General features: G+C 35.9%; 2 protein-coding genes across 2 annotated transcripts; both read right to left on the minus strand.

Moving 5' to 3' along the window:
- Positions 1-2,293: 2,293 nt before the first annotated feature.
- Positions 2,294-7,386, minus strand: LOC124454523. Its single transcript, XM_047005316.1, has 3 exons — positions 7,188-7,386; positions 5,122-5,616; positions 2,294-3,133 (listed from the first exon to the last, which is right to left on the minus strand). The coding sequence occupies exons 2-3, from the start codon at positions 5,592-5,594 to the stop codon at positions 2,536-2,538; spliced, it is 1,071 nt and encodes a 356-aa protein (XP_046861272.1). The 5' UTR covers positions 5,595-5,616; positions 7,188-7,386; the 3' UTR covers positions 2,294-2,535.
- A 1,473-nt stretch (positions 7,387-8,859) lies between these two features.
- LOC124454602 lies at positions 8,860-13,271 on the minus strand. Its single transcript, XM_047005377.1, has 3 exons — positions 13,127-13,271; positions 10,369-10,833; positions 8,860-9,555 (listed from the first exon to the last, which is right to left on the minus strand). Exons 2-3 carry the CDS (start codon positions 10,812-10,814, stop codon positions 9,006-9,008), a joined length of 996 nt encoding a protein of 331 aa, XP_046861333.1. The 5' UTR covers positions 10,815-10,833; positions 13,127-13,271; the 3' UTR covers positions 8,860-9,005.
- Between the last annotated feature and the right edge of the window lie 251 nt (positions 13,272-13,522).

The raw sequence follows: 13,522 nt of genomic DNA on the forward strand, positions 1-13,522 counted from the left end.
GAGGTTGCACTGGGCTAAGCATTTTGTAACGAAATATAAAAGAACCCAATCGGCCATTTACTTCGCAAGTTTTTTGGTCCATTGAGCTTTGGATGGTTTCCTCAATGTTGTCATACGGCAACGCTGGGAGACAAAAAGTTGAAATGCAACGGTAAAGTTATTTCGTGCTGCATTCCTTGTGGTTCATGCCCCAAATACCAGAGCTATGTGTGTGTCAGTTTCATAAAGCCAATCAGAAAATTATATGGTCACATTAATGCTTTATTTTTCACAGCAAGAGACTTATCAATGAACTGAGCAGTAAATAGAAAGAAAGTTAAATTTGTGCTCATTAATTGTTCACACCAAAGCTCCGTGGATGTAAGGAGAAATGTAAACAAAAATCTTCGTTGCTATGAATTTAAATCCTGTAAAAAATTATTTGAAAGTCTACTCGAAATTACAAAAACATGATGAGTGCTGACGATGTAGCTACAAAAACGTTATCAGCAAAAAGATTCTGCTTCTGTTTGTAGCATTTTTGATTCTTATGCTCATCCAATTTAAAAGATAATGTTTTATCCACAATCGACTAAAAAAAATTAACGGTTGAGATTTCAAATCTAGCTGCATCCACGTAGCCTTTTTGTACTACATAATGTTACCTAATTTAAAATTATGCAGGTAATGTATGTCCAAGATCAAACGGTTTGATAAAAATAATCATAAATTACGTGCAAGTACTATAGTTACAGTTTATCTACATCCACGAAAAAACAAGAGTTAAAATTCAACAATTCTTGTAAACAATCAAAACATTACCAGGTGAATTGTAAAGATTTGTATATGTGGTCGTCTCAAATGAGTTAATTTTATTACACAAATACATTGTTGATAATTAGGAATGAAACTAGCAGAGAGCTTGTGAACAGTAAATCTTTCATTTTTGTTCAGTAGAGAGCTTGTGAACAGTAAATCTTTCATTTTTGTTCAGTAGAGAGCTTGTGAACAGTAAATCTTTCATTTTTGTTCAGTAGAGAACTTGTGAACAGTAAATCTTTCATTTTTGTTCAGTAGAGAGCTTGTGAACAGTAAATCTTTCATTTTTGTTCAGTATCTTCTTATTTCATGCTGTTCACGGTACGTAACCAATACGTTTCTTTGAGACCTCTTATGTAGCTACTATCTGTCTTTTCGTGGAAACTGTTGCTTAAAATAGCTAAAATAGTGCAAGATATCCTACTTTTCTTTCTAAAGATGTCTAAAGATAAAGAAACTTCTCTTGGACGGAATATTTGATTATTGTTCAAATGAGAAATAAATTTACGATATCTATACAGGGCGAGCATTTTGATTTTGCACGTATCATTTCAAGTTTATATTTTGAAACTTTAAGAAAAGTTGTCTTAATCGAATCTATTGAGAGTCACTTCCGGTAAATAACGTGCTTATAGAAACATTTTTTGATGGATTATTATAGCTAAGACAAAAGTTAACAAAGTATCTAATGTAATAAGTACAAACTCTGAAGACAACTTTTACATCGTTCTTCTGTTTTTCTCTTTAATACGTAATAGAATAGTAAAGTAAATGGTTTGAACCCGGGAGTATCGTTACATGTTTGTAAATGTCGATCGTCCAGGTTGGTATAGTCCTTGAGAAGGACTGTTTTTGTTGTTGTTGACTGACGTTTCGACAAACATGTAATAGAATAGTGTCGACAATTCTTTTTAATGGGACGTTCGTAGAGTGGCTCAATATCAAGAGAGAGAAGTTGTTAACATTCATTTGTTCAAGGCTTGTGGATTAAGAAGAGATGATAAAAACTTTCCAACTTTATAATGTATAGTGTTCGTTGCGTCTATGATATGTCTAAATGGTGCCAGATTGTGATAAGTTTAGTGGATTTTAGATAGACCATGTGCACGTGCAAAGTGAGCTGATTCCATCGTCTCTTTCAAGTGAAAGTTTCCATCGTCTCTTCTTAATCCACAAGCCTTAAACAAATTCACACTTTCTGACTCGTTTGAGGAGGAGAGCAACATTCGCAATAAGCCACATCAACAATTTATTGAAAGTCATCAATTTGTCTCATTTGATGTCGAGTAACTAACGTCCCATTAAAAAAAATTACGTCTTTACCAACTGAAAGAACTTTGTACGATAAATGACAGTAAGGACCTCGTTTAAACGAGAGAACAATAAGCCATTATTAAACAATGGCAAGATGTTTTTGCACAGACAAAGCCCGTATGAAGCAACGTTTGCACTAAAAAGCAGAGAAATAAGAAAAAAACATTGCAAACGTAACTCATAACATGAATTAAAAGATTTTATTATAATACATATGTGAAGCAACGACATATTGAATTATTACAAATTAACAAATACATTGGCAAATATTTATTTCAGGACATATATAGCTCAAAGCACTTTCATTTTAAAGTTCACCCGCTAAAATTAATTCATTTCAACACGTCGCATCAACAACCCAGTTATAGAAAAATAACATCATCACGCAGCACAAATGTCTTAGTGTTTAAATTGATAAAATCTTTATTTTGGATCCCATTCATAGATCCACGTATACGTTTCGGCCCAAGCAGTCTCTCCCTCATTACTAGCCCCGTTTGCACTTTTCAAGAACTCGACAGGTTTGGAAGCTTCTGGTTGGTCAATAGGTGGAAATGTATTCGGACATCCATATTTTCCGTTCGCTGTTTCCCAATTTCGCCAAAATAGTCGGAAATAATTCCGGAAGACGATGGGATCATCTATGAAGAATTTATACGCAACGATTTCTTGCATACCTTGGGTTTGTTTACGAATGAGTCCAGATTGAAAACCATTATAATTTCCTTGGTTGAAGTAGAAAGCAGACAAAAAAAAGTCTTCAGTGCCAGAAGATAAAAACGTCACCTTTTCGTCGTCAATGTTGGCGCGCATACAACCTTCCATAAAGACGTCAGTGGCACATCTGACGTCAAAAGTGACGAGGAACAGCATTCCCGCCTTGCCTTTAGTCCTAGCGAGATCCATGAATTGCAACGCAGGGACTATTTCGCTTTTTTTGTAAAGTCGAAGTCTTGTGTCGTTTGGCAATTTAAAGACTCCAACAGTTAAAGGGGTGCCTATCATTCCGCGAATGATATACCTGCGAGAAGGTAAATAATGCCAAATTGAAGAAAATCGCTAAGATAAAATGTAAACATTCTGATCACAGCAAAAAAATGTTAAGAACCAAAAACCCAGCTATTACCATGATAAAAGTCAATCATCGTTAGCTTTGCGTGTTAATAACTTCCACAAGGATCAACATTATGTAGTACACTTCATAAAGAGATGTTGACCATTCAAAGTTAAATTTACTTGTGACATTTATAATGGCAGTTTGTTTTTTTGAGCGCGGGACCGCACTCATAATTTTGACCAATCACATCAATCAGTAAATGCGTAAATGCATATTTGTGACTGGCTAAGCTACGTGGAAACGCGCTCAACATGTTGACTCAACATGCACTCAACATTGTCTTGCTCTTGTTGTGTGAGGTTTAGCAATGTGTGCAAACGCTCTCAACATGTTGAGCCTATGAAGTAAAATATTCCACGGTGCCTAGCAATAGCGCCCTTTTTAAAACAGTATTCGCTGTAGAGTGCGGATGGATGAGCTCAAAATTGTTGTGTCAGCTGTTTAAGCCATAGTTTAAAAGTCCAAGCTAAGTTGCGGAACAAAGAAAATGTCGAACACTATGGAGTTGAAAGTTAGAACAAGTTCAAACTCTCAACAACGCTCAAAACCTCTCAACATCACTCAACCGAGTTGGCACACACTCTCAACAACGCTCAACACCTCTCAACATCACTCAACCGAGTTGGTACATACTCTCAACAACGCTCAACACCTCTCAACATCACTCAACCTAGTTGGCACATACTCTCAATATGTTGAGTCTACATATAATGTTGGGTCTTTGAATGTGTTAGCATGTCGCTAGTACATTTCCTTATTTATCGCGCAAATTGAAGAGATTCATTGCACTTTTGGCTTTTTTTTCCTTTTCAACTGTACACAAATAAATATAGCAAAAAGAAAGTGGTAAAATGACTTACTAACAAAACATCGCTATTATGTCATTGAAAAACAATGTCGTTCGCTCAATAACACACTATTGCAAGCGCATGCTAACGCTAATCTGAAGATATGATTTGCCAAAGTGAGGACTTAAATACATCAATAATTTTATTGGTAGATACGTAGAATATAGGTACACAATAGGGAGAGAGTTTTAGTCTGACGTTAACCGGAAAGTTACGTGATAAAAATTTCGCAGTTTGCTCTGCGGTTCAGGCTTAAGCAGCAAGACTTTTCTTGCAGTGATTTACGGCAAGTTTTGGCTAGAGAGCACTTTAGCGGACACCAGTAGCCATTTTGCGGTAACCATGAAGACTGTGATGGGCACTTATTGCAGTAAATAAAGGGAAAATGCCCATCAGCAACAATACCTTGCTGCATTCCACGCTTTTAACGAGTGAGAAAGCAAAAGCAACGCTATTAGTGGATTGCAACCATCCCCCTGAGAGTAAGAGAGCAATGGAATGCTCGCCATGTTGAATGAAATTTGCATTGTAAATAAGGAAAATCCTTTGTTAAAATCATCCAACATGGCGGCTATGACGTAGCGTAGCTTGCAAGCCAAGATAGAAGTTACCTTCAAGGTTAGATCATGGTTTATGACTTTCAAAATTTGAACTTCAATCTAAGCTATTAACTTATTGAACTTGCATGCCTTTTTGATTAGTCTGAGCCTGCGTCAAGTTGGGGCTGATCAGCGGACATAAGATGTCCGCTAAACTTCACTTGACCCAATATTGTTAAAGAAAACATGAATTTTAGCTCGGGGCAATGCAAATTGTAAAATACAAATGTAAAACTCTCTTATGATTCTAGAAAGCTGGAGATGAAGATTCCTTCCAGAAATACTGAAAAATAAACAATTACTAAATGGTTTCGTGTTTGGCTCGCCTTATTTAAACACGCAGGAATTAAGCGAGAGTTAAGAAATGCGCGCGCATGATCCAAACACGGCATCGACGAATCAGAGCACACGCATTTTGCTTGTGTTATTCGATATTTTTACTTACCAAATATACCCATTGCGTACATTGTTGGTCACTGTCACCTTGATTCCTTTTTTAAATGGTATCTTAAAAGTATTATAGAACCCACTCCCCTGGGCCAGACGGCCAAACATTCGATTGCCACGTGGTGATTTGCCTTCTTCGAATGCATCAGGAGGAGCTGCATGAGCCTGCGCTACATTGTAATCAATAGAAGCTTCTTCTTCATAATCAACATAAATACGTATTCTGCTATCATGATCGAAAGGATTTGGAAGTTCATTCGAGCTAGTGAACCATTGTTCTGTGATAAAACCAGGTCGATCAAAAGAGCTTTCATACAAGGTCACTTCTTTTCCAATTTCTGCGTAGAAGAAAGCTTTAATTGCCGAAGAGAACGAAGTCGGTTTTACCTCATTAATGTCGAAGAAACAGAAACAATTTCTTCCAAACATAAGCAGGCATGATACAATTAGAACAAGCTTTTTAAAAACCATTCTGTTTTGTAAGTTTCCTGACCTGAAAATCAATGCAAGTATGAAAATCTGTTAGTTTGGAATCATTAGAGCTTTTTTGAAAGACTTCTAAAAAGTTATATAACCCCCCCCTCCCCCTCCCCCCTTACTCTCCCATTTTGTCAACATAAATATCACTGACATCAATTTCATGTTCATTTCTGAATGCTACGTATATCATGTTAAGTAAATGGTTTGAACCCAGTAGCATCATTACATGTTTGTAAATGTAGATTGTCCAGGTTGGTATAGTCCTGAGAAGGACTGTTTTCGTTATTGTTGACTGACGTTTCGACAACCTTAGCGGCAGTCATCTACAGACTCCATTTTGATTCTGAAGATGACTACCGCTAAGGTTGTCGAAACGTCAGTCAACAACAACAAAAACAGTCCTTCTCAGGACTATACCAACCTGGACGATCTACATCTACAAACATGTATTTCACGTTGTTAGCCAAGATTAATACACTAAGCTTCCTTCTCACACACAACTGGGAGCTGCTGCAACCAATCTGCCACAAGCTTGACATTTGCTACATTCATAAAAACAGTTAATACAGCTACAATTACATGGGCTTAGTGGCCCTCCTCCTAAGAGTGGCAGCCAAAACTCAACAGTCTTAGTTACCAATATACATATGTCTATAGTGTATAGTGTTCCATCCAAATGGGTCGGTGGGACTCTGGTCATGCTGTGCAGATGCAACAAAATGTGTTTAATATAACTTAAACAAATCACCACACCAATTCACAATCGGGCTCCCAAGGGTATATGAGAAAACATCTTATGCTACAATTAAAAAGGTACAATTAAAAGTACTTAAAAGTCTGTCTTTAGCATGCTTTGTTGCACATTGGGCAATATTTTTTTGCTATTCTGCTGCAATATTTCTGCAAAATGGGCCATACTCTTTAGTTTGAGTAAAATATCAATCATACTGCGTTTGTATTGTTTTGAATAATTATCTTGATGGAGAATCACAAAAATATACTCAAAACAAAATATGATTCCTATCAATAGTTTTAGAAACAAAATTTAAATGTTTTAAAGAGAAACAACGATTTCTTATTTGAAATAGAAATGCATTTAACGATAGAATATTGCATTAAAGTCATAAAATGATAAACTATTCAGTAATGCTTACATGATGACATCAACAGTGCTAAATATGACTGTTGCCATAGTACATACAATATTTTCAATTTTGAAACATCATTTGTCTTATTAAACTCTATGATTTAATCTATCATTTAGCCGTAAACTCGTCGTTGGTGAGCGTCGATTTAGAAAGCAGTATTTACAAAATTTCACAACTTCATACTTAACGTATATCGATAAAAATATCTCGAATATCTACGAAGGTCTTTTCAACAAAAACATTCAACAAAATATAAGCAGTACTTGCATGTATAAAGTAATGGTTCACAAAAATGAGAAATCATTCAGATTAATACAAAATATATACAACGAAAACGACTTAAAATCTTAATAGGAAAATACTTCAACGTAAGTTGAATGTGTGACATCTTGAATGTATATAAGTATATATAAACAACATTGAATATGAATCTTACCAATGCTAGGGAATACTGTGAATGATGATCTCCAATGATATAGATTATCGTGATAACAAAGAGAAATTTATTTGAGCCAATTCAACATAAACCAGTTGTTTATAATCAGTCAATAATTGTTGAAATTATTTGATGCGACATGGATAAGCTTGAACATCGATCATAAGACACAACATCTTTCAGAGGACTGTCATGTGACGAGAATTCCCTGAGCATGTGACCAATGCATGTGACGTTCAATTTAAAAACCGCAATGATGCAATCAACAAAGCCGAGTCGACCGACCTAATATGCTGAAACTAAGGCAGCGTAAGTCACCCACCAGCTTCGAATCCAATTCTTACTCACCAAACGCCTAGTATTTATATCAGTGTTTATACCAGTGATTTTTACTGACAACGCACTGTGCAACGCAGTTTTCTGAGTAGCCTGTTCGCAGGCACCACCGCCACTGTGTCAATCACTTACATTTCACTGGCAGGCAGGTGTACCAAGTTTTCCTGACAAAAGTAAACAAAAGTAAACAATCTAACTCGTCTATTTTGGCAGATAGTAGTGTTTCACATCAACAGCAGTGACGATTCAGATTCATGTTTGCATCTAATTTCACCATATCAAAAATTTGTTTTGCCATTCACTCTTCAATATAATTTATGAGTACCATTTTTTTATCAGAATCAATCCAATACAAAGCTCTTTAACCGACATCGATTGCTTTCCATATTTCAACATGAATTTGCCCTTGATTTATAAAGTTAACTGACAAGAAGTGTGGTCTCCTCATTCTCCACAATTCTCCTCACGATAAAAACCAGTAAAATTAAAGCGTGTACATGTTGCTTTACTTAATGAACACGTGTTTAAATAAGTTTTCTTCTATGTGGCACAGATGGCTAGTATTTTGACGGATATATTTTTGTACAAACTGAACAACAACATCGAGTTTTGCTTTAGTTGAAGAACTTACAAGCCTACATCGTTATCCGCACTACATTCGACAAGTCCCGACTCTCTCAGAAGAGCTCGATTATCGAGAAATCAGTAAGTGTTTCACCTTAGGCAAAAATTTAAACAAACTATCGTCTCACATATATGAAATACAAAAAAGCATGTCACTTAAGTTATGACTGAACGTTATGTGCAAGACATTGCCTAATATCAAATCATCGTTCACAACTATCACATCGACATCACAAAGACAAACACTGCTAAAGACAATAATTGGTTGAGCTCCTCGGTTCGGTTTACACCATTGCTTTAGCCTCTTTCAATTTCTTTCTAATCGCAGTAATTATGCGGTTATTTCATCATTCCTATTGATCATAAAATACAACCTTTCTGTTTTACTGGCTGCCAATGAGATAGTTACTTCTATGCTGTGGGCTGTGGTCTTGATTAAGTACCTAGATCATTCAGCTCTCGGACTGCGGTCACGTGTTCGTCGACAAAGGCAAGCAAAGCGTGCGAGTCAGGGAGAGAAGGGCACAGGGCTGCAGACTAGCCCCGTACGCTTACGGGTCAAGTTACGCCACTGAACAACTGAAAACATTTATTTGCGATAATCTTGTGGTTTACGATTGCCATAGCAACCATCACGAAACTAAACGATACCAACTTCATTCAAAAACAGTTAAGAAAATACAACGTCATACAGGAACACAACAATCAAACATGGAAATCTTAAAGAATTTATATCAACACAGTACATTAAGAAAAAACATTAAAATTTTTAGTTAATTTATGTAGCACGATAAATTTTATGCAGCGACGTCCCATTACTTGCCGCCTTCACGAGTCCCGAAAAACAAAACAGAAAATTTACTTGTTATTCCACTCATAAAGCCAGACATACGTTAAAACGCTTGTCATTTCCGGAATGCCTTCCCCTTCTAGATTGCGAGGTTTTCCACAACCACCTTCGTTGTCTTCATCATTTCTCCAGGAAAGACGAAAATAATTTCTGAACACAATGCCATCATCCAGAAAAAATTTAAACGCGAGCATTTTTTTTACGGGGTCTTCTTTCTGTGGAATTAATGTTACTCCGGAGTCGAATTCGGTATAGATACCTTCGTCAAAGTGGAAGGCGGAAAGGAAGAAATCATCGGTGCCAGAAGATAATAACACTGTCTCGTTCTTGTTATCAATGTTAGAGCGAACACAGCCATGCATAAATGCTTGCGTTTTGCTATTCATCGAGAGAGTAACTAAAAACAACATTCCCGACTTATCGACAGTCTTCGAGAGTTCCATGTAACGCAATGGACCGATGACCTGGTCTTTTTTAACAAGTCGCAGTCGTGTGTCGTTTGGCATTTTAAAAGTTCCAACCGTCAAAGGGACACCAGTTATTCCGCGAATTATGTACCTATATAAGTAAGCAGGATAGTTGAATAAAGATAGTCAAGGTCAAAGAGGAAAATATGAAAAATTAGTATGAAAATAACTTAAGTTGAGCTCAGTGTCTTAATATTGTTTATACGCATGCGCTGTCTCATCAATACACTCACAATTGTTATTGCAGTGATTGTACATACGTACAATGAAATAGCCCACTTAAAGCCGTGTAGCAATGGTAAAGTACTGCAAGTTTGAAAAGTGAGGCCTTGACAGTTTGGACATGCAACCAGCGCAGAAGGAAGGAAATTTTTTGGAAAAGTGTACGGATTTTATTGGAAAAATGTAAAAAGATGTAAGTTAAGAATCCATGGTACAGTGCCACCCAACCAAACAGTGCCCAGGAGGGGATCAGTACTCATTTGACAAGAGGGGTGCAGAATTTTCCAAAGGGGGTGTGTGCATCGTTATCCTAGCTAAAGTTTCAAGGACCTTGGGCTATTGTGGAATTTTGGATTACGGATGAGTAAACCTTAGATAATGAAAGTGTTATTCACTTTCTAGTGTAATACAATTTGAGAATTTTCATATGGGGTTGTGGGGATGCTAGAAAATCTTGCGGTGCCCCCAGCACCTCTCCTCAGTAAATCCGCTCCCGACAGCTCTCCCCTCTGCGAAACATTAATGTATCTTATAATAAAGTTGAATTATAAAATACAACATATTTGGGGTTCCACAGCAAATAAAAAAACTAATAGTGGTAAAGGAAACTTGAAAGACATCATTAAAAACTTTTAATGCACTATAATACCTTCTCTTCTCATAGTAATGGTTATGTCCTTACCAAAGTAATCCAGTTCGATAACGGTTCGTCACTGTAACTTTCAATCCATTTCGAAATGGAATTCTAAATGTATTGAAGTAACCGCCGTTGAAAGCCAGGCGACCAAATGTTCGATCAGCACGTGGTTTACCATCTCCCCCATTTGAAGGAACTGCGTGAGCCATAAATAGGTCGTAGTCAAGCGATGGATTTTTTTCGCCATCGATGTAAATTCGTATGTTAGCTCCAGCAGATATGTCGCCAGTAAACCATTGCTCAGAGATGTAACCAAAGCGATGATACGTGTGCTCGTATAAAGTTACCTCTTCGCCCATATTATTATACAGAAAACCTTTAATCGCGGAGGAGAAGCTTTGTGCCCGGCCATCAAGTTCGATAAAACAAAAACAAATTCTTCCAAGGAAAAGTAGAGATGAAACGGTGAAAATACATTGCTTCACACCCATATTAATGTGGGATTTTTTTCTAAAAATAAGAGATTAAGAAAATTTGTTACAAACAAAATGTAACAAATTTTAATTTTGCGAGACTTCAGCAATTAGAACTTTATTGCACACATGTTGCCATAATTCAAGAATCACAAAATGAAATAAAACTTAAGTGAAGAAAAATTCATACAATAAAGGGTTAGTTAGCATGTTTATTAAGGAAGGCCAACCCTCGCTTCTTCAGGGACGGCGATAGATCGATAATTGGAGGGGGAGGCTAATATATGCATTTCTCGCATTTGATTGGCTGCCATTCTGCGATTTCTCGCATTTGATTGGCTGGGTGTCATTTCATATCATGTCAGCGGCAATATGTATAAAACAACAATTTCAACGCATGCGATCTGCTAAAAAATTTTGCTTATTATAAAACTTCGTGTTTTTCGGAGTAAGGATGTGTGAACATACGTACAGATGTTCACAACGGTTTTGTTTGACAATATTTAACAATATATTTGACACATTAAAACTAAATACGTCACACCTAAATCACACATCACAACTAAAAATAAAATATTTCACTTCACACTAATTCACAATGGCAATACACATTTCCTGTACACACAATACAATGACGTAAGAACCAGATAACAAATACGGCTAGCCTGACGTTTACTCCTCATTTGACTCTGAAGATGACTACCGCTAAGGTTGTCGAAACGTCAGTCAACAACAACAAAAACAGTCCTTCTCAGGACTTTATTAACCTGGACGATCATCATTTACAAACATATATATTTGACCATATAAAAGTTTAAGATATAGCAAAAGAAATAAAACTTTATAACAATGTAAAACCTACTCAATATTAATACAGACAGACTTTATACTGGATATAAAAGGTCTAATCAATCAATGTTAACATTGCTTTATTAAAGTCTGGCCAATATAAAATATTTTGCTTATTGGTAGAGCTCAACTATTAAAACACAAACAATTTAATGAATAATTTTACTATTTAAATCTGTGAATGCTCTGCCTTTCTTTATTCCAACTTTAATTTGATTTCTGGATTTATGTTGACATATATTTAATAGCAATGTTTTTCTGGTCTTCAGCAAAAATCCTGTGAGGTCAAAACCTAGCAGTATGCTACCATGCTGGCAGATTTTTCAAGCCTTGTTTACAGAGTTTCTTTAATACATTTTTTTTGCTCTGTTGTCGAAATGATTGTTAAAGTAAATGGTTTGAACCCGGAAGTATCGTACCGCTAGGAAGCCATAGTCATCTTATTATTCAATTTGACTACTGCTAAGGTGACACCCATTTGACTCTGAAGATGACTAGTGCTAAGGTTGTTGAAATGTCAGTCAACATCAACAACAACAGTCCTTCTCAGGACTCTACTAACCTGGACAATCTACATCTACAAACATGTAACAATACTCCCGAGTTCAAACCATCTACTTCAGTAATTAATATTCTTGCTGATAGCACTAATTGACAAGTTCATCCTCAATAAATATATCAATCTTTTAAATATTACACATAACTATCTACTTAAATATGTTCACATAACATAAAAGTTCTACATATTTTAAACACTTTAAAGACCTTGAACTTTAAAATGCTAGAATGCTAAAAAAAAAGTATTAAAGGTAGACTACAGGCTGGCCATATGTATGCAATTTGTGTTGTGAGAAGTCAGTTGTTTTAAAGTAGCTGCAAGTACTTTCATAAATGCCTTGAAAAGCCAATTGTTTTGACCAATGGGAATAATATAATGTTGCTTGTTAAAGATAGGATGACATTGAAAACGTTGAAATGATCAATAATTGCATTGAGTGACAAGCAAATGAAGTGCAAGACAAATTCGACAAAAATTCAAAGCACAATGCTGATTTCGATCACGAGATTTGCCAAATCTGTCGGGATCGTTTTGAGGAAAAAAATACAGAATTTTAACTTTATAAAAGCTCATTCGTTAATTTTACTTAAAAATACCACCTCTCTCTGCCAAAAACATCAAATATAGAGAAAATAACAAAGAAAAATGACAGAATTCTGTTTAAATATTATTACAATAACTATTCTCACAGTGCTGCAGTATGATGTATTGGTGAGGTGCCTCGCAAGGGCATTTTATTATTATCCCCATTTGGGATAGCTAGAGCTATTGCTTTGCTGTAACTTAAAGCAATAATATTATTTGCTAAAATTTACAATAAAAACACAACGCAACATCAACCATTAGCTGCGTCATAAAGCACCGGAATTAGCAAAATAAATAGCAAATTATCGTTAAAGTTCACAGAAATTTAAACGCTTACCTACGACTGAAATGTTGAACATATAGTTCCAATTCAAGGTTATTTTCCCAGGAATAAAAAGGTCACTCACATTTCACAGAAGCGAAGAAAGTCGAAAGTCGTTCAGTTCAGTGAAATGACTAAAATCACCTAAATCATCATAATGTCATGTGATCCCAAATGAAATTAACATTTAACTGCATGTTTCCATCGTTGGGAAACTGCTGCCGACATTTTCACAAGCTGTCAGGAAGGCATTTCTTTTTGAAATGAAGTTGGCTGTTTTCCTTTGGTAATTGTTATAAAAATGCAATGTACACTTTGATGCTTTTGTCTTATTTTCACCAATAAAGAGTGCCATTATAACTACCTAAGCGCGTCCTCTGCACATTTTTGTGAAAGAATGTACTATTTCTT

This window comes from Xenia sp. Carnegie-2017, unplaced genomic scaffold (genome assembly GCF_021976095.1).
Source record: "Xenia sp. Carnegie-2017 unplaced genomic scaffold, XeniaSp_v1 HiC_scaffold_3, whole genome shotgun sequence".
Classification (NCBI taxonomy): domain Eukaryota; kingdom Metazoa; phylum Cnidaria; class Anthozoa; order Malacalcyonacea; family Xeniidae; genus Xenia; species Xenia sp. Carnegie-2017.